The sequence below is a fragment of the Lissotriton helveticus genome, chromosome 12 (assembly GCF_964261635.1).
Source record: "Lissotriton helveticus chromosome 12, aLisHel1.1, whole genome shotgun sequence".
In the NCBI taxonomy this organism is placed as follows: Eukaryota; Metazoa; Chordata; class Amphibia; order Caudata; family Salamandridae; genus Lissotriton; species Lissotriton helveticus.
The window spans coordinates 747810522-747829754 of NC_136073.1; the positions used below are offsets into that span (position 1 = coordinate 747810522).

A 19233-nucleotide genomic window follows, 5' to 3' on the forward strand; every position below is an offset into this window, starting at 1 on the left:
AGTATTCCAAGGGCATAATTCCTACAGTTGTTTAAGGGTGACCTTTGAAAAGTACCATAATAGTTTACTAGAACCTGTATTTGAAAGTTTGAATCTGCTCAGCCATTCAAAAAATCTTCCTGAACAGGTGACAGTTACTCTCAAAGGGTGCACAGAAAGAATATCGAGTTATAAATATCAACATACACAAATATTGAGTTGGAAATATCGTGATACAGGCATATCGAGAGCAAGAATATAAACAGCAAGAATATCGACTTTAAGGTAAGAAATATTGTTTAGTTGTTTGCAAAAATATAGTTGTTTAAAGTATCGATTTTGAAATTACTGGTATGTATTTTAGCATGTATTTTAAAAGTATGTGATCTATTGTTTTGTATAAGTATTGCTTTTGTTTTTTAATACGTGTTACATTTTTAGTAATGACTATTTTTATGTTGATTACATTTTTTGGTTCTGTAGTGGGTGGTGTGTTTATAGGGGAAGAGGGTGGGAAGTAATTTAATTATACTAAATTAATTAATATTTTTTATGTATTAGTAATTATTTAACTTAGATTTTATGGTGTCAATTGTGGGAATTAATTATTAATTAATTATTAATTGGTTGTTAATTTTTATTAATTAATTAATTGGTAATTATGTTAATTGTGTTTTTTTAGGATGGGGTTGTGGCTTTTTAGGGGAATAGGGTGGGAAGTAATTTAATTATAATAAATTATTTAATATTTTCTATTTATTAATATTTATTTGAAATTTTATAGTATTAACTGTGGGAATTCATTCATTATTAACTATTAATTTGTTGTTAATTATTATTAGGTGATTAGGCTAATTGTGTCCTTTTTGTAGGAGCAGGTTGAGGCTTTGTAGGGGAATAGGTTGTAAGTTAATTGTAATAAATGTAATAATAATTTGTATATATTAATATTTACTTCATTTATAATTTATAGTGTTAATTGTGGGAATTAATTTGTTAATACTTATTTATCAATTGTGTGTTAATTACGAGTAATTAATTAATTAGTAATTAATTAAGTTAATTATATATATATTTGCAATGGGTGGTGGGTTTTATATGGGGACTAGGATACAAAGTAATTCGTTTAAAATCGATTAATAATTAATTGTTAAATTAATGGTAATTAATGAAAAAAAAAATGAAATATGCCAATTATGTAATTAATTTGAGATGTGAGTTGTGGGGTTTATTATGGTAAAGGGTGGGAAGTAAATTATTTTCAATTAATTAATAAGTTGTTAATTGATAATGTAATAATGTAAAATGAGGTATGGAAATTGTGTAATGATTTTTAGGTGTGTGTTGTGATGTTTATTGGGGTAGATGTGGAAAGTATTTTGGGCTTTATTAATTAATAACTAGTTGCTCATTATTATTCATTCATCAATTGATAAATATTTATGGTAATTGTTTACTTTTATTTTGTGTGTGGATTTTCGTTTTATAGGGGTAATGTTTGGTGAGTAAATTAATTTGTATCTGTTTTAATTTGTTTTTTATTTAATAATATTTGTTTATTTGATAATTATGTTATTTATGGTGGTACATTTTTTTTTTTAGAAATTTAGATGTGTGTTGTGAATTTTGTGGTGTTATAGACTAAGGAAATAAAAAATACTAATTGTATGTTACAATGAATGTTTTTGATTATAATTAATTTCTTTTAAATATAGTTGTTAGTAAATTATTTTTACGTTTGTAGGTAATTTTTAGATTTTTTCAAAATTATATTATGTTTCTATCTTTTGTAATTTTTGCTATTTTTATATATGTTTTCTTTTTTGTTTTTACCATTTTATGCATCGTAATTGATATTTTGTTTGTTTTTAATTTTGAATTGACTTCAGTGGGAATATAAATTTTTACTCCTCCGCTATCCTGCACTTTCCCTTCCTTTGCACTCACTGGAGTGGGAATAGTAATGTTTACCCTTCCGCTATCCAACACTTTCCCTACTGTTGCAGTAATTGGAGCTGGGAATAGTAATTTTTACCCTTCTGCTATCCAACACTTTCCCTACTGTTGCATTCACTGGAGTGGGAATAGTAATTTTTACCCCTGTTATAGGTATATGTATATATATTTAGTTGTAAATTTTTATGTATTTACAACATTTTAAAATAAATTACAATTATTAGTTTATTAATTGTTTTAAGGTAAATACACATTTATATATTACATTTTATATATGTTTGTTTACGTTTTTAAAATTAAATGTATTTATGTTTGTTAAAATGTACATTACAACTAATTAACTTTTAAAAGTCAATTTTATTATTCCATTAATTTAACATTATTTTTTTATATATAAAAAACGATATTTTGTAAATCGATATTTTTTACATCTATATTATTTTTTCAATATTTTTGTACTTTACATTATAAAGATAGGATGTCGATATTTTTTACATCGATATTTATGTGTCGATATTTGTGTATGGGATACTTTGGTAATCAATATTATTTTAGTGATCCATTCTTAAAGAGCTATCAATGAGCATTCTGAGACTGTCACCTCTCTGAGTGAACTTCTGCTTCTCTTATCTTGTCTTGTGCTGCTGCATTCATATGTTCTGACTCTCTGTTTTTGGTCTTTTCACAGGAGATTGGGCTCATTTTTTCTCATCAGCGAGGGTTGGAGCAATAACTCCATGAAACCATGTCTGGTGAGAACTTAGCCCCGTCAGGTTTTCTTTTTCTTTTGGCTTTTGTTCCCCTCAGTTTCCCTTCACTTGAGCCTTTAGGGTCTACCCATGGTGGAGGGTTATGTCTCGATCACATTCACAACTTCAAAATCTCTGGCTGAGGCATGCGATCGTGGACAACTCCTGTGCCAGAGGCATACCAACCATGTCCCACTAAACAAAGGCTGTGGGCACATTATCACCCCTAGCTGTGGGCAATAATTACTATAAATCATTTGCCCCATCTCCAGGGAACATCTCCAGCAGCTCCTTCTCATTACTGCAGTAATGGTTAATTAGCAGTCATTATTGCCTGTTGCTGTGGGCGATAATGCATAATTGTTGGCCTCTAAAGTAATATCTGTTATGAAAGCATTTAGGGCCCCATTAGGATGTCGGGGGGATCGCCACCGCCATGCGGGCGGTGGCGATCCACCCGACATCCTTCCCCGCCCGCCACCCATTTCTCCCCCGCCATATTACTATGGTGGGGGGACCGCGGCGGACGGAAAGACCGTCCGCCGCTATTCCGCCCCGTCACGGAGTTGACTGGACGAAAAAGGGTTTCATATGGTGGCGGTGTCTGTTAGACACCGCCATCCATATTAGGGTGAAGGCGGGGACATGCTTTGCCGCCACGGAAAGGAATGCGGGAATGTCCTGTGATGGCCCGTTGCGGGCCCCCAGGGACTCAGTGGGGGGGGGTGTACATGGGGGGTACCTATGGTACCCCCTGCACTTCACTGTACAATGTGACAGGCACCGCACGGTGCCTGTCACATTGTGCATTGAAATGTACAATGTGCATTTTTAGCATTGCGGCGGGCGGTGCTAAAAGCACCGCCCGCCGCAATGTTAAAAATGCTGGATGCGCCCGCCAGTGTGGCCATCAGTAAATTAACATTTGCTATCTAGCCTGTCTAGAGAGTGCTGTATGGGGTCCCAGATGATTGATAAGTGTAGTGAATAAAGGTTTCCAAAACACAGTAAATTAACATTTGCTATCTAGCCTGTCTAGAGAGTGCTGTACGAGGTTCCAGATGATTGATCAGTGTAGTGAAAAAAGGTTTCCAAAACACAGTAAATTAACATTTGCCATCTAGCCTGTCTAGATAGTGCTGTAGGAGGTTCCAGATGATTGATCGGTGTAGTGCATAAAGGTTTCCAAAACAAATGTGGCTATAAAATGGAGTACCTCATAAATTGCTCGCTGTGCCCCCTGTTTCAGCTGGTGTTGTTGTTTCCTCATCTTCATCTGAAAGGGGCAAAATGAAGCAGAATTTTATTCTGTGTATAGAGAACTAAATGATGCAGTCTGAAGCTGTATTTTTGAGTCATGTAGCATCTACGAAACGTCAGATATAAGCACAAATACATATGATAATCAGCAAAACTCAGCAGGCCGCAGAGTACCTAAGATCCAGACACTAGCAATCCCAGAAATATATAGTATCAATTGTATTTTATCTACTGCATTTGGCAATGGGAAACTTGCCCAAAGACCAACAACCCATTACACAAAAATACATCTTAACATATGCCACCACACAAACCAACCAACCAACCAACCAGGTAGAGTTTATTCTTTACTAACTTTTTGTGGTGCTTAGAAGGGGTTGTGCCTGGAAGCACTAGTGAAAGAGTTAATTCTGAGCCCAAAGTATGGAGATTAGGATATTTTAGGAAGATGAAGGTAGTTAGTCATACAATATCTCAAGATGGGAATGGGATACATTATTCACGATGGGACAATCACATAGATCAATGGTTTAAATCTAGAGAATCTTGAAGGACAGGCTTCCATAGAAACAAAGCAGAAGATGGGCTTTTGCTGAAAGGAGCTGCTAGAGGTTATAAACAAATAGCAGCCCCTCATTGCAAGGGTGCCTCTGACCCTTCAGAGGCCCCCTAGCTCTTAAGCATGGTCAAGGGCCCCTATTCAGCCCAAAGTCAATGAATGTCTGTGAGATGTGAGAGAATCAGGCTCCTCTTCACATTCTGTAGGGGGGCATTCTTTTTTGTTATGCCACTGGCCTATTCACCAGTAAAGTCTTACAAATATGGATGGAGATCTAAGCCTCGGCCTGCACATATTATTCGGACTTTATGAAATTCACAAATATTGCAAAGAATATTACTGGAAAGCTGTCAAATCCCATTTCCCTATGCCTAGGATTTATGGATGGAAAGAATTCTGCACTCAAGGTGGAGATCTCCACAAATGTAAATGGACTTAGACTTGCCAAGAATCCCTTTGTAAATTCCTGACAGGAGCAAAAAAGGTCAATTCAATTGTAAACTTGTGGTTATTTCAGAAACTGGGTGGTGATCAGAATTCATGACTTAACCCTCTTGGTGCGGCTCTCTGAGGTGATTACTTTTTTTGCACACATTGTTTCACACCCAGTGTATAAGTATTTGTTTACAATGCATTAGGACGCGTCCATTAGAAAAACTGATCAGTAAACACTAGGGATATAACACAATTTTGGTATTTCCTCTGAGATCTACTGTAAGACTTCCTTTAGGTCAAGTGTACTTCAGATATAGACGGCCAGTCTTTATTTGGGATTTAGTATATGTATGGAAAGTTTAATGGAGGCAAGGCATCTATCAGGATTTGCTTCAAGGTACATAGAGCAGAAGAAGCAAACCACCCTGGACAACTCAATGAGATAAGCTTGGTCATCTTGAATACTTAATATAGGTTCTTAAAGGGGCATTGATTTATGATGGTATATTGCAGGTAGTCGGCTTCTGTGCCACAAAGCATGAACATAAGCAGTAGTAGTACTAAGCACTGCCAGGTATATCTTTGACTGCTCACCTTCAGATGACAATACAGAACAGTGAGGACAATCCCATAGACGAACAAGACGGCATCAAGAATGTAGCAGATCTCTGGCTCCTTCAGTGCCTCTGGAAAACATTAGAGTGGGTATTTAGGTGGGTTGTGTGTTTTACATTGTCTGCCAATTTTCCATATAAAGGCATCATTATTTTCAACAAATATCATCAGGACACATACAATATCTTCCAATCCTCATTCATGGTGCTACATCCTCTACACAAGATCTTTTATTTTACTACTAGGGAAGACGGTTTTAAATAGTTGCCATTAATGATGGAGTGTGCACGTCTCCCATTTTCTCATGTGACACAGCATCCCTTTGTACTTAAGAGTCCTGTTGCTCTGAACAGGTCTACCACAACATCTAGTGCAGAGTATCAAACTGCAACAATACCTAATGCACCATATTGTCTACCCCTACATCATCCACGTACGTATATATAATTAAGTGTAAATCAGCAATTATTAACTCCACATATGTACCTTGACAATACCTATATCATCAGTGTACACAGATATGTTGTCATCTTAAGGCTGGGTGTGGCTGAATGTATCAATTTCGAATGACAAAATATCGACCTGCGACAACAGCAAGTGCAGAATCTTGGCTACCAATACATCACAAAATGCAGCATTTTTATCTTGCTCATATACATATGTCTTGGGTCTGTGAATAGGTATTTGAATGCTTACATGGAGATATATATAAATATATATAATTTTTTTAAATATATATATATAAATATATATATATATATATATATATATATATATATATATATATATATATATATATATATATATATATATATATATATATATATCACACACATCATTATTGCCCATATGGAGACGCCACTCGCTGAGGAGTTTAACTGCCTTTAATGGCGAACAAACAGCGTGGCAGTAATGCTAACCCTTTCACAATTGTCAAAGTCCCAACGCGTTTCGAGCACCTCTCTGCTCTTGTTCACGGGAAACAAACAGGTGAGTTGAAACCCGGCATACTTTTTAAATTGTTCACAAGTCCCGCCTCTGAGGTCTCATACCCCGAAGCATGCTGGTCTTGGTAGTAAATTCATTGATATCCCCAGTGGGTGCCGGCGTTTTTCTCAAGTTTTCTGTATTTTAAATCCAAGTGGTTTGGAAGGGGAACCAATGCGCCACCGCTGTCCTGTTATCGCGTTGCACCATGCGGCCTCCTCAGCTCCCAAGCTTGGTGGATACCAAACTCTCGATCTGCATAAGTACCAGCGGGGCGTCTCCGCGACCGGGCTGGCCGCTACAAAACACACGCATCATGGTTGCCCATATGGAGACGCCACTCGCTGAGGAGTTTAACTGCCTTTAATGGCGAACAAACAGCGTGGCAGTAATGCTAACCCTTTCACAATTGTCAAAGTCCCAACGCGTTTCGAGCACCTCTCTGCTCTTGTTCACGGGAAACAAACAGGTGAGTTGAAACCCGGCATACTTTTTAAATTGTTCACAAGTCCCGCCTCTGAGGTCTCATACCCCGAAGCATGCTGGTCTTGGTAGTAAATTCATTGATATCCCCAGTGGGTGCCGGCGTTTTTCTCAAGTTTTCTGTATTTTAAATCCAAGTGGTTTGGAAGGGGAACCAATGCGCCACCGCTGTCCTGTTATCGCGTTGCACCATGCGGCCTCCTCAGCTCCCAAGCTTGGTGGATACCAAACTCTCGATCTGCATGAGTACCAGCGGGGCGTCTCCGCGACCGGGCTGGCCGCTACAAAACACACACATCATGGTTGCCCATATGGAGACGCCACTCGCTGAGGAGTTTACCTGCCTTTAATGGCGAACAAACAGCGTGGCAGTAATACTAACCCTTTCACAATTGTCAAAGTCCCAACGCGTTTCGAGCACCTCTCTGCTCTTGTTCACGGGAAACAAACAGGTGAGTTGAAACCCGGCATACTTTTTAAATTGTTCACAAGTCCCGCCTCTGAGGTCTCATACCCCGAAGCATGCTGGTCTTGGTAGTAAATTCATTGATATCCCCAGTGGGTGCCGGCGTTTTTCTCAAGTTTTCTGTATTTTAAATCCAAGTGGTTTGGAAGGGGAACCAATGCGCCACCGCTGTCCTGTTATCGCGTTGCACCATGCGGCCTCCTCAGCTCCCAAGCTTGGTGGATACCAAACTCTCGATCTGCATGAGTACCAGCGGGGCGTCTCCGCGACCGGGCTGGCCGCTACAAAACACACACATCATGGTTGCCCATATGGAGACGCCACTCGCTGAGGAGTTTAACTGCCTTTAATGGCGAACAAACAGCGTGGCAGTAATGCTAACCCTTTCACAATTGTCAAAGTCCCAACGCGTTTCGAGCACCTCTCTGCTCTTGTTCACGGGAAACAAAGAGGTGAGTTGAAACCCGGCATACTTTTTAAATTGTTCACAAGTCCCGCCTCTGAGGTCTCATACCCCGAAGCATGCTGGTCTTGGTAGTAAATTCATTGATATCCCCAGTGGGTGCCGGCGTTTTTCTCAAGTTTTCTGTATTTTAAATCCAAGTGGTTTGGAAGGGGAACCAATGCGCCACCGCTGTCCTGTTATGTCGAGCGGGTCATGCCCCCCATTTTAAATGCTCCAAGCAAAGTTCGCTGCCGTCGGGGGCCCCCGACCCTGCAGGGCGTTTATGGCTTACAGCGGGAGACAGCGCTTCCCGCCCTTAACATCCAACAAACAAATGCGCCATAACACTGGTTCTGGAAACAACTGGCTTTTATTGAGATTAACGCAGGCTGCAGCAAAAGTGGAGCACCTGGCGCGTTTCAGCGAATAGCTTTCCTCAGAGGTACACCACGTGTGCAGTGTCCCAGAATTCGTTGGTAAGTACCTGCCGGACTGCTACCATACTTCAAGTCCCATAATGCATCAGGAGTTGGAATGGAGTACATGTATGCAGTCCAAAGTGTTGTTAAATTCCACCCCAAACTCCGACTAGTTGTAAAGGTGAGTATGGTTGCTGGCAATCTCTGGTGCACACATGAGCGCAGCAGTAGCAAAATGTCAAAATAACGCCAGATCCAAAACCTGCTCCAGGGAGGAATCATCCCCCTCGTGTCGCTCCTTTTCTCATCACCACCGCAAAAATCGCCGGCACATCCTCAGGCTCGCAGTGGGTCGAGCGGGTCATGCCCCCCATTTTAAATGTTCCAAGCAAAGTTTGCTGCCGTCGGGGGCCCCCGACCCTGCAGGGCGTTTATGGCTTACAGCGGGAGACAGCGCTTCCCGCCCTTAACATCCAACAAACAAATGCGCCATAACACTGGTTCTGGAAACAACTGGCTTTTATTGAGATTAACGCAGGCTGCAGCAAAAGTGGAGCACCTGACGCGTTTCAGCGAATAGCTTTCCTCAGAGGTACACCACGTGTGCAGTGTCCCAGAATTCGTTGGTAAGTACCTGCCGGACTGCTACCATACTTCAAGTCCCATAATGCATCAGGAGTTGGAATGGAGTACATGTATGCAGTCCAAAGTGTTGTTGGTGATGAGAAAGGGAGCGACACGAGGGGGATGATTCCTCCCTGGAGCAGGTTTTGGATCTGGCGTTATTTTGACATTTTGCTACTGCTGCGCTCATGTGTGCACCAGAGATTGCCAGCAACCATACTCACCTTTACAACTAGTCGGAGTTTGGGGTGGAATTTAACAACACTTTGGACTGCATACATGTACTCCATTCCAACTCCTGATGCATTATGGGACTTGAAGTATGGTAGCAGTCCGGCAGGTACTTACCAACGAATTCTGGGACACTGCACACGTGGTGTACCTCTGAGGAAAGCTATTCGCTGAAACGCGTCAGGTGCTCCACTTTTGCTGCAGCCTGCGTTAATCTCAATAAAAGCCAGTTGTTTCCAGAACCAGTGTTATGGCGCATTTGTTTGTTGGATGTTAAGGGCGGGAAGCGCTGTCTCCCGCTGTAAGCCATAAACGCCCTGCAGGGTCGGGGGCCCCCGACGGCAGCGAACTTTGCTTGGAACATATATATATATATATATTCACTGAAAAAACCATAGGTTATAGACCATATATAGTTAGGAATTAGCATTTAAAAAACCTTATTTTACTCACACAAAACCATTGAAATTCCATATATAGTTAGTTGCACTAACTATATATCGCGCACCCGCAATCCACTGCTGATGATGTCACATATTACATCATTCATGACATGGTCAGTGACATCACTGATGACATCACTGATGACATCTCAAATGACATCACTGATGACATCATCCAGTGACTGTGTGTTTCTGAAAAGTTTAAATATGTTTTACATATTGAAGAATGAGTAGATGTAGAAGTGTCTGGATGAAGGATTTAGTAGGTGCGTGACTGACTGTATGAGTGAGTGATTAAATGTGTCTCACTGAGTGCATGGGTTAGTGACTAAACTGTCTTAATTTGTGCATCATTATGTCTGTTGTTCTGTAAACTGCTGCATGTGTTGGTCAGTAGCTATATGAGTAACTATATGGGTTATTGATTGATTGCCCAAGTATTTGTATGGGAGACTGAGTGTGTGTGTGGCTGGCTGGGAGGTGTGTGACTCTGTGCAGATCAATGTGTACTTGTATCAATGATTGTATAAGAGAGTAAGTATGTGTTAGTATATGTTTCAAAATGTAAGGTGCTCTATGTTTAACTGTATAGATTAGAAAATGGAAGTGTGATTGATTATTTACAGGACTGACTAGGTGTGTGAGTAACTCCATGGATGAGTGACAGAGTGTGAGAGTCTGTATAGGTGTATGAGTGCATATGATAGTGTTGTAAAGATGAGTGATTGTATGTATGAATGATTGTATGGGTAAATGAGTGAATGTGTGTGTAAACATAGGAATCACTGAGTGCGTATGTAGTAACTAGTATTGGTGTGTCAATGGTTTCAAAAATTATACTCTGTATTTAACACTGGGTGTAACAGAGGTTATATTAAAGTGTGAGGAGATGCATTGTATTGTCACATGAATGATATCATCAGTGATGTGGTCATTGATGTCAAATGAGATGTCATCAGTGATGTCATCAGTGATGTCATTTGAGATGTCATCAGTGATGTCATTTGAGATGTTATCAGTGATGTCATTTGAGATGTCATCAGTGATGTCATCAGTGATGTCATTTGAGATGTCATCAGTGATGTCATCAGTGATGTCACTGACCATGTCATGAATGATGTAATATGTGACATCATCAGCAGTGGATTGCGGGTGCGCGATATATAGTTAGTGCAACTAACTATATATGGAATTTCAATGGTTTTGTGTGAGTAAAATAAGGTTTTTTAAATGCTAATTCCTAACTATATATGGTCTATAACCTATGGTTTTTTCAGTGAATTTTCAAGGTTTTGTAAATGCTAATTCCTAACTATATATGGTCTATAACCTATGGTTTTTTCAGTGAATTTCAATGGTTTTTTAATAGCAAATATCATAAGCTGTCGAATGTCAAGTACGTGGTAAGTGGAAACATTTTCGTGTTTATGCACACTGATCTGCTTTGAATGGTGCCCCCCCCCTCATTTCTATTAGGAGTACTCTCTCTTTGCACATAGTGAAGGGTAGTTAACGCAGGCCTTTGCCCCCGTTGTAATACGTCGTGCCTGCTTCTCTCTCCATTTGATTGATTGTTATCCAAGTATTTACTGTTTTAGAATTGGTTCTCTTTGGTTCATTCTCTATTTACAAACAAACACAGAGTCGCAATACTCTGTTTAGTCTTTGCAGATAACGAAAAATCGTGTAAAAAAAAAAGAAAAGGAATCGAGCAAAATCAGTAGGCCACTAATGGGATCTCTTTTTGACCTCGCTAAAATAGAAACATTAGGAACAACCCCTCATGACAAATACAAAACTAGTGAGATGAACTGAACTCCACACAATGATGGCTGCAAAACAGCTCGGCTCCGCCACCCACCCCGCCCAAAATAACGATAAAGAGCGGCTGCCATGATTGGTTGCGAAATGGCCACGACGGAGCTACGAAATGGTGCTGCTCTCATGCTAACCCCAGCTTCAGTCTGAAACATCCAGAAACACTGTAGACTACCAATTCGATCAGTTCCGGTAGCGCCCCAATGTAACCCGGTAGAGAAGAACTAGCCCTCCCCTCTTTGACTGATGGTTCTTGTTGCCTGTCCCTTCTGTTGTCATTTAACAGAACTATTTAGCCTGCTGAAAGGGGTTGTGTTCCGACCGCTGGTTGGTGGAGACATTTTGACTATATTCTGGACCTGCGTTGTCGCGTAATGCGTCATATGACGCGCCGCGTTAGCGCATCCGGAAGTCATCCGGGGCGCGCAGCGCGTAACGTAAGCATAACAAGTCATGTGACTTGTTAATAAAACTTTTCATTGGTTCATTTTACTTTTCTTATTCTAATGATGAAAGGCTTGGTCATATGACCTAAAAATTACGCTTTTTATTACTTCCGAACATTATTTTTTCTTAAATATATGTTATAATGTTCCAGGCTAATGTACTTTCCCGGAAAATTTACAACTGTCCTGCAAGTAAAATATATTCTTTTTTCGAGAAAAAGAGCGTTTCTTCGTCCCATGACGGAGCCGTTGAGCAAAAGAGGGTCGACCTGCTGTCTTAGTCGCCGATACGCCTGAATATGAGATTCTTATCGATCACTTTATGTTGCAGGAGTAGAAAACACAACAGCCCTTGACCATTTATCTTTACTGCGTTCCTTCGTATTATACCTTTTACCCTTCATGTAATTGGTCTGCTTTATTTCACTTGCCTTTTAATGATTCTAAAACAGTGACTATTATTAAAAACTTTACCAATGTATATACTACTACCATGTTTTCTTTTAAAAACCTTTATTGTGAAAATTTAATTATACAAATACGAGCCTATAACCACGTGGGCCGGCCACGGAGCAAACTGTAATCGTATATGATGAGTAGACATTTACACTGTAGAGGAACGTAACGGGCGGGCCATTAGGTTGCAAGAACTAAGGTGTCTAACAGTTACGGAATCGGTGGACGTACATTTTATAATTAAAATACGACAGGGCCAGTTACAATAAAATTATCTAGATATACATTTGCGGGCAAGTACCATGGGTGACGTTAATTCGAACTTTCAATAGTACAGTAATCAATAACACATCAGAATATCAATATCAATAGGGATGTCGAAATATTCAATCAATTCTCGTCCCCGCCCGCCATGTGCTTCAAAACTGCATACGTATCTCGTGATTTCAAGGTTCTGCAACCAGTACACAACAAGGAGTTACGAGTCCCATTTATTCCGGCGCCATTTTGGGCGAGGACGGGCAGGTCCAGGATATAGTCAAAATGTCTCTACCAACCATCGACTATGATGATGTTCATATGCTGTATTTATTAGAGTAACACTCATCTGTCCACATGAAATTAATTTGCCACAATCTAAACATGTCATTTTAATCTTTCCAAAGTTCTTCTAAATATTTGGGACCGTTTCCCTTGCCTCTGATGCTGTCAGTGCCACTTCTTTGATGAATGTACTAGCAGGTCAGGGGTTCTCCTCCAAATCTCTCTTTTATGCAGCACTATAATTAATTGGTGCCACCTCTCCATATGACGATGCATGGTATAGTTACCATAACTATATATTTTTTCGGTTCCTCTGGAGAGTTCATCGTGGCAGATGAAGCGTGTAACGTACCGGGCATTTACCTTTTTTTGCATGTACAGGAAAGGAAAAAAAAATCGAGCGTCCGAGTTCTAAGGTGTCCCAGGGCCATTTTAGTGGACCAGGCCCAAATCCAAAGAACAGGCCGCCATTTTGAGAGTCCTGTTGCAGCCGCCTGTCGCTGTAGCATCAAGAGCAGCCGAAACTCAGCTGAATGGCAACTGAAACGGTAAAGGGGCGCCCCACTACAGCAGACGAGCCTCCACCTAGGAAGGCCCGTTCACGCCGCCTCCCCCCCCCCCCTTCGGGCACCCCACGCCGTTATTCAGAGCAGTATTGTAGGATGGCCACACCAGTGCGGCAACTTGCTAGACATCACCTCGGTGGTAACCGAATCTCAGCGCCTTGTGGTGTCTTCTATTCAGAAAACATTGTTGTGCTGCCTTCGACCTATTCGCCGCAAGTGCGCACGCAACTCAGCTGCATAGCTTGCTAGACACCACCTCGGTGCTAACCGAATCTCAGCGCCTTGTGGTCTCTTCTATTCCAAAAATATTGTTGCGCTGCCTTTGGCCCCATTCGCACATCGGTCCGCTACTGCCGCCATCTCACAGGCCAACGGGGCGCCCCACGCCGACTTTCAGCATTGTAGGATGGCCACACCAGTGCACCTTACTAGACACCACCTCGGTGCCATCCGGATCTTGGCATCTCAGCGCCTTGTGGTGTCTTCTATTCAGAAAATATTCTTGCGCTACCTTTGCCCCATTCACACATCGGTCCGCTACTGACGCCATCTCACAGGCTAATGGGGCGCCCCACGCCGAGTTTCAGCATTGTAGGATGACCGCACCAGTACAGCAACTTGCTAGACATCACCTCGGTGCCATCCGGATCTCGGCGCCCCACTGCAGATGAAGTGCCTCTCAACTATGAAACCACCACGGTGACATCCGGATCTTGGCGCCTTGTGCTGGTTCCGGCCTATTCACACATCGGTCCGCTACTGACGCCATCTCACAGGCTAATGGGGCGCCCCACGCCGATTTTCAGCATTGTAGGATGACCACACCAGTACAGCAACTTGCTAGACATCACCTCGGTGCCATCCGGATCTTGGCATCTCAACGCCTAGTGGTATCTTCCATACAGAAAATATTGTTGCGCTGCCTTCGGCCCCATTCGCACATCGGTCCGCAACTGACACCATCTCACAGGCCAACAGGGCGCCCCACGCCGACTTTTACCATTGTAGGATGGCCACACCAGTACCACAACTTGCTAGACACCACCTCGGTGCCATCCGAATCTTGGCATCTCAGCGCCTTGTGGTGTCTTCTAGTCAGAAAATATTGTTGCGCTGCCTTTGGCCCCATTCGCACATCGGTCCGCTACTGACGCCATCTCACAGGCCAACGGGGCGCACCACGCCGACTTTCAACATTGTAGGATGGCCACACCAGTGCGGCAACTTACTAGACACCACCTCGGTGCCATCCGGATCTTGGCGCGTTGTGCTGCCTTCGGCCTATTCGCACATCGGTCCGCTACTGACGCAAACTCACAGGCCAACGAGGCGCCCCACGCCGACTTTCAGCATTGTAGGATGGCCACACCAGTGCTGCAACTTGCTGGACACCACCTCGGTGCCATCCGGATCTTGGCGCGTTGTGTTGCCTTCGGCCTATTCGCACATCGGTCCGCTACTGACGCCGCCTCACGTGCCAACGTATTTTCTCCGCATTTTATACCCTATGCCGCATAACAGGTCATGTGACTTGTTTATAAAACTTTTCATTGGTTCATTTTACTTTTGGTTTCCTAATGATGGAAGGCTTGATCATATGACCTAAAAACAACACTTTTCATTGGATGAAAACTATTTTTTTTTTTCCAAACGATGAAAGCCCCACCTTGTTTCTGGATGTTTCAGACTGAAGCTGGCGTCAGCATGAGAGCACCACCATCTCGTAGCTCCGTCGTGGTCATTCCGCGAGCAATCATGGCAGCCGCTCCCCACCAGAAGCCTACAGGAGTCGGGGGCCCCCAAAACTTTTGATGAATCCTCAAGGCGGAGGGGACGCTTTCGAGAATGGGGTCCAAGACCTAGCAGACAAGCGTCCGATTTCCAAGGTGTCCCAGGGCCATTTCAGTGGACCAGGCCCAAAAAGGAAACAGCCTGCCGCCATTTTGAGAGTCCTGTGACAGCCGCCTATCGCTGCACCGCAAGAGTGGGCGCAACTCAGCTGAATTGCGGCTTTTGACACAGTGGACCAGAAGTGGACGGAATGGCAACTGAAACGGTAAAGGGGCGCCCCACTACAACAGACGAGACTCCACCTGGAGAGGCCCGTTCACGCCGCCTCCCCCGGGGCGCCCCACGCCGTTATTCGGAGCAGCATTGTAGGATACCAAAACCAGTGCGGCAACTTACTGGACATCACCTTGGTGCCATCGTTCTGCTGCCTTGGAACTATTCGCACAACAGTTTGCTACTGATGACCCACCCCCCGCGACGCCCCACGCCAGAAATCTGGACGTTGTGCTGCGTTGGGACTATTCGCACAGCCGACCGCTACTTCGTTGTTTTTCCCTAAAAATGTTTATATGTTATTACTGTTTTTGTTTTCTTGTATATATTTATAAGTTATTAAAGTTTTATAATCTTACTACTTTGTTGGAGTGCTATATATTTTTAATGTGACACATAATTGTAAAAACTTTGATGTACAAAGAGTCATCCCTGGAATCTTCCGCTTCAGGCTCGGTCCCCTCCCCAATCACAATACAGGATGGTTTTCAGATAATAGGAACGCGTCTGCTGTGACGGATCTCATCGAGTGTGGGCCTTGATCTACTATAACTCCTTTGAAGAGGGGTGATTCTTTACAGCTGGGGCCATAAACTACATCTGCAGGGCTAGCTGATACCCTAGGACCGACCTGGACAATCGGACACAGAGGAAAAGGAGTGTCAGAGGGTGCGGTAGTGAATAGGGCGAAAGGGAGGTGTCGGGCGGGCACAGGGTGTGATTCTCAGGGAAGAGCAGCGCAGATGGGGGGTGGTTTATTACCCATGCATAAGACAGAGAGCGGGGGTGACCACTGCCTGGGGAGATGCTTGCGAGGGTGGGGAGCCATGCTAAGGATCGACAGCGTGCACAGAGTGGGTCTGGTCAAGGCATCTAAAATGACTGCCGTGCACGACAAAAGTGTGGCATTTGAAAAAAGGCAAGATGGCGCAGACAATGTTTTTCAACACTTCCTGATTTCCTTCTAATCGAACGTTAACAGACGTTGGAGCATATTACCAAAGTTAAGCGATATTTATCCCTAACGATGCTTAGCAACGATTTTTTTACCGCTAAGCATCGTCAGAAATTATCGCAGATAAACCTTGCTATTATCAAGGTTTATCGCAAATACGATAAAAAACGACCGCAATGCATTAATATCGCTGAAAACTCAGCGATATTCATGCATTACCGAGCTAATGCTCTTAGCCATGTTATCCACCTCCCATTGGATAACATGGCTAAGAACTGCTCAGGGCAGGTGCTAGCTTTTGGAGATATTCGCGCTTATCGCGAATATTTCCAAAAGTTGATAATAGGAGATAGCGATGTTAGCGACTGTTTCCAGTCGCTAACATCTTGGCATGCCCACTTTGCATGTCATTAGTGATAAATATCACTCACATGCAAAGTGGGGCCCAAGATGGTCGCTATCTCCTACTAGCCGTCGCTAACTGGTGTTAGCAACAGCTAGGTAATACAGATATAATTTTATCTCCGCGAAGCGGAGCGCTGTTACAGATATATATCTTGTTTTTGAACGTTAATTTCTCAAAATCCACTGAAGCACATATATTGAGACCTAGCAAAGGCACATCGAGCTACCAGTCCCTACAATTTTGCCAAGTTTCGTGCAAATCCATTCAGCCGTTCGATTATTATTATTATTTTTTTTTTTGCCCCGCGGGGCCCTTTTAAAACCTCCACATCAAACCTAAGAGGTCAAGGAGGATCTACTATGCCCCCTTATGGTCATTTGCCCCTTCGCTTTGGCCTCCTCTTGTCTCTCGATCCTACCGAGAGACAAGATGGCGGCCGCTACGGACTGTTTGCAATGTTTACAGACGCCGGAGAACCAATCAGCTTCGCAAACCTCCGTTACGCGAAGCGGAGCGCTGTTACAGATATATATCTTTTTTTGAACGTTAATTTCTCAAAATCCACTGGAGCACATATATTGAGACCTAGCAAAGGCACATCGGGCTACCAGTCCCTAATATTTTACCAAGTTTCGTGCAAATCCATTCAGCCGTTCGATTATTATTATTATTTTTTTTTTTTGCCCCGCGGGGCCCTTTTAAAACCTCCACATCAAACCTAGGGGGTCAGCGAGGATCTACTATGCCCCCTTATGGTCATTTGCCCCTTCGCTTTGGCCTCCTCTTGTCTCTCGATCCTACCGAGAAACAAGATGGCGGCCGCTACGGACTGTTTGGAATGTTCACAGACGCCGGAGAACTAATCAGCTTCGCTTCACAAAGCTCCGTACCGCGAAAAGTCCGCGAACCGGAGCGCTGCCCGGTCCGCTGTTACAGATATATATCTTTTTTTGAACGTTAATTTCTCAAAATCCACTGGAGCACATATATTGAGACCTAGCAAAGGCACATCGGGCTACCAGTCCCTACAATTTTGCCAAGTTTCGTGCAAATCCATTCAGCCGTTCGGGCTAAAAGTGAGGCCAACCGCCCTATGGAAAACTCAATGTTAAAAACGCGTTTTGGGACCCCCCTTTTTTCTCGGCCCCCCCTTGACGAACCCCCCCCAAATTTTCAAGGGCTGCTCAGAAACAAAATGTGCCATTTTCCTGAAAATTTCAGCCAATTCCGTCCACAAACGCCAAAGTTATTAGACATAGAATTTTCAAAAATCCCATAGAGAAAAAATCCTAACTATATATACCTACTGGCGACTGCCAGTAGGTAATATATATATATATATATATATATATATATATATATATATATATATATATATATATATATATATATATATATATATATATATATATATATATATATATATATATATATATATATATATATATATATATATCCAGAATACCTCCTTCACAAGAAAGAGCGAAGGCCACAGCTGGGGACAAGGTTGGAGGCATTTATTTCTACAGATTTTAGGCGAATGCATTTCGGCAACGGTTTGCCTTCCTCAGCGCCACAAGTGTCTTGGAACCCTCCATCCACGCCAAAAGACTGCTCTGCTGCCTTCTGTAGCCTGTTGGCTGAAGCTCCGCCCTCGATGTCACTGAACCCACCTGTTGCTAATCCGGGCGTAGTCCAGAACTGCAAGTCCCAGAATGCAAAGCCTTGCATCCAGGTAAGTGGTGGAATGGAGTACAGACCCCATGGTCGGACGGAGAAGCAGGATTGTGCAGATGGTGCCAAGTATCGCTTGTAGTAAAAACAAAAGTGTCTCCTTGTGCCCCCAAACCGCTTCAGCCGCGATGTCCAAGTCCAATCATCCGCGGGGGCAGCAATGACCATGCACGCCACCCAGTGCCAGGATAATATCCTGACAACCGCTTCTTCTCTCTTTGTGCATCGTGGCGGGCCCAGACAATTCCAATACCTTGGAGTAACAACAAAGCCGAAGCGTTGCCAGAGCGTGTCCGGGCCAACTTGATGAAGCGGGGGTCTCCAAACTGCGCCTCTGACACGCGCAGACAAAATCCAGAATACCTCCTCCACAAGAAAGAGCGAAGGCCACAGCTGGGGACAAGGTTGGAGGCATTTATTTCTACAGATTTTAGGCGAATGCATTTCAGCAATGGTTTGCCTTCCTCAACGCCACAAGTGTCTTGGAACCCTCCATCCACGCCAAAAGACTGCTCTGCTGCCTTCTGTAGCCTGTTGGCTGAAGCTCCGCCCTCGATGTCACTGACCCCACCTGTTGCTAATCCGGGCGTAGTC

General features: G+C 42.8%; 1 protein-coding gene across 2 annotated transcripts in view; it reads right to left on the reverse strand.

The window, feature by feature from the left end:
• Positions 1-19233, reverse strand: part of FCER1G (Fc epsilon receptor Ig) — a 209838-nt gene that overhangs the window by 53494 nt on the left and 137111 nt on the right. For both annotated transcript variants that reach the window (XM_078668325.1, XM_078668324.1), the window contains exons 2-3: positions 5533-5624; positions 3901-3960 (exon numbers count right to left, since the gene is read on the reverse strand). In XM_078668325.1, coding sequence (XP_078524451.1) covers positions 3901-3960; positions 5533-5624 — 152 coding nt within the window. The remainder of the gene's footprint in view (positions 1-3900; positions 3961-5532; positions 5625-19233) is intronic.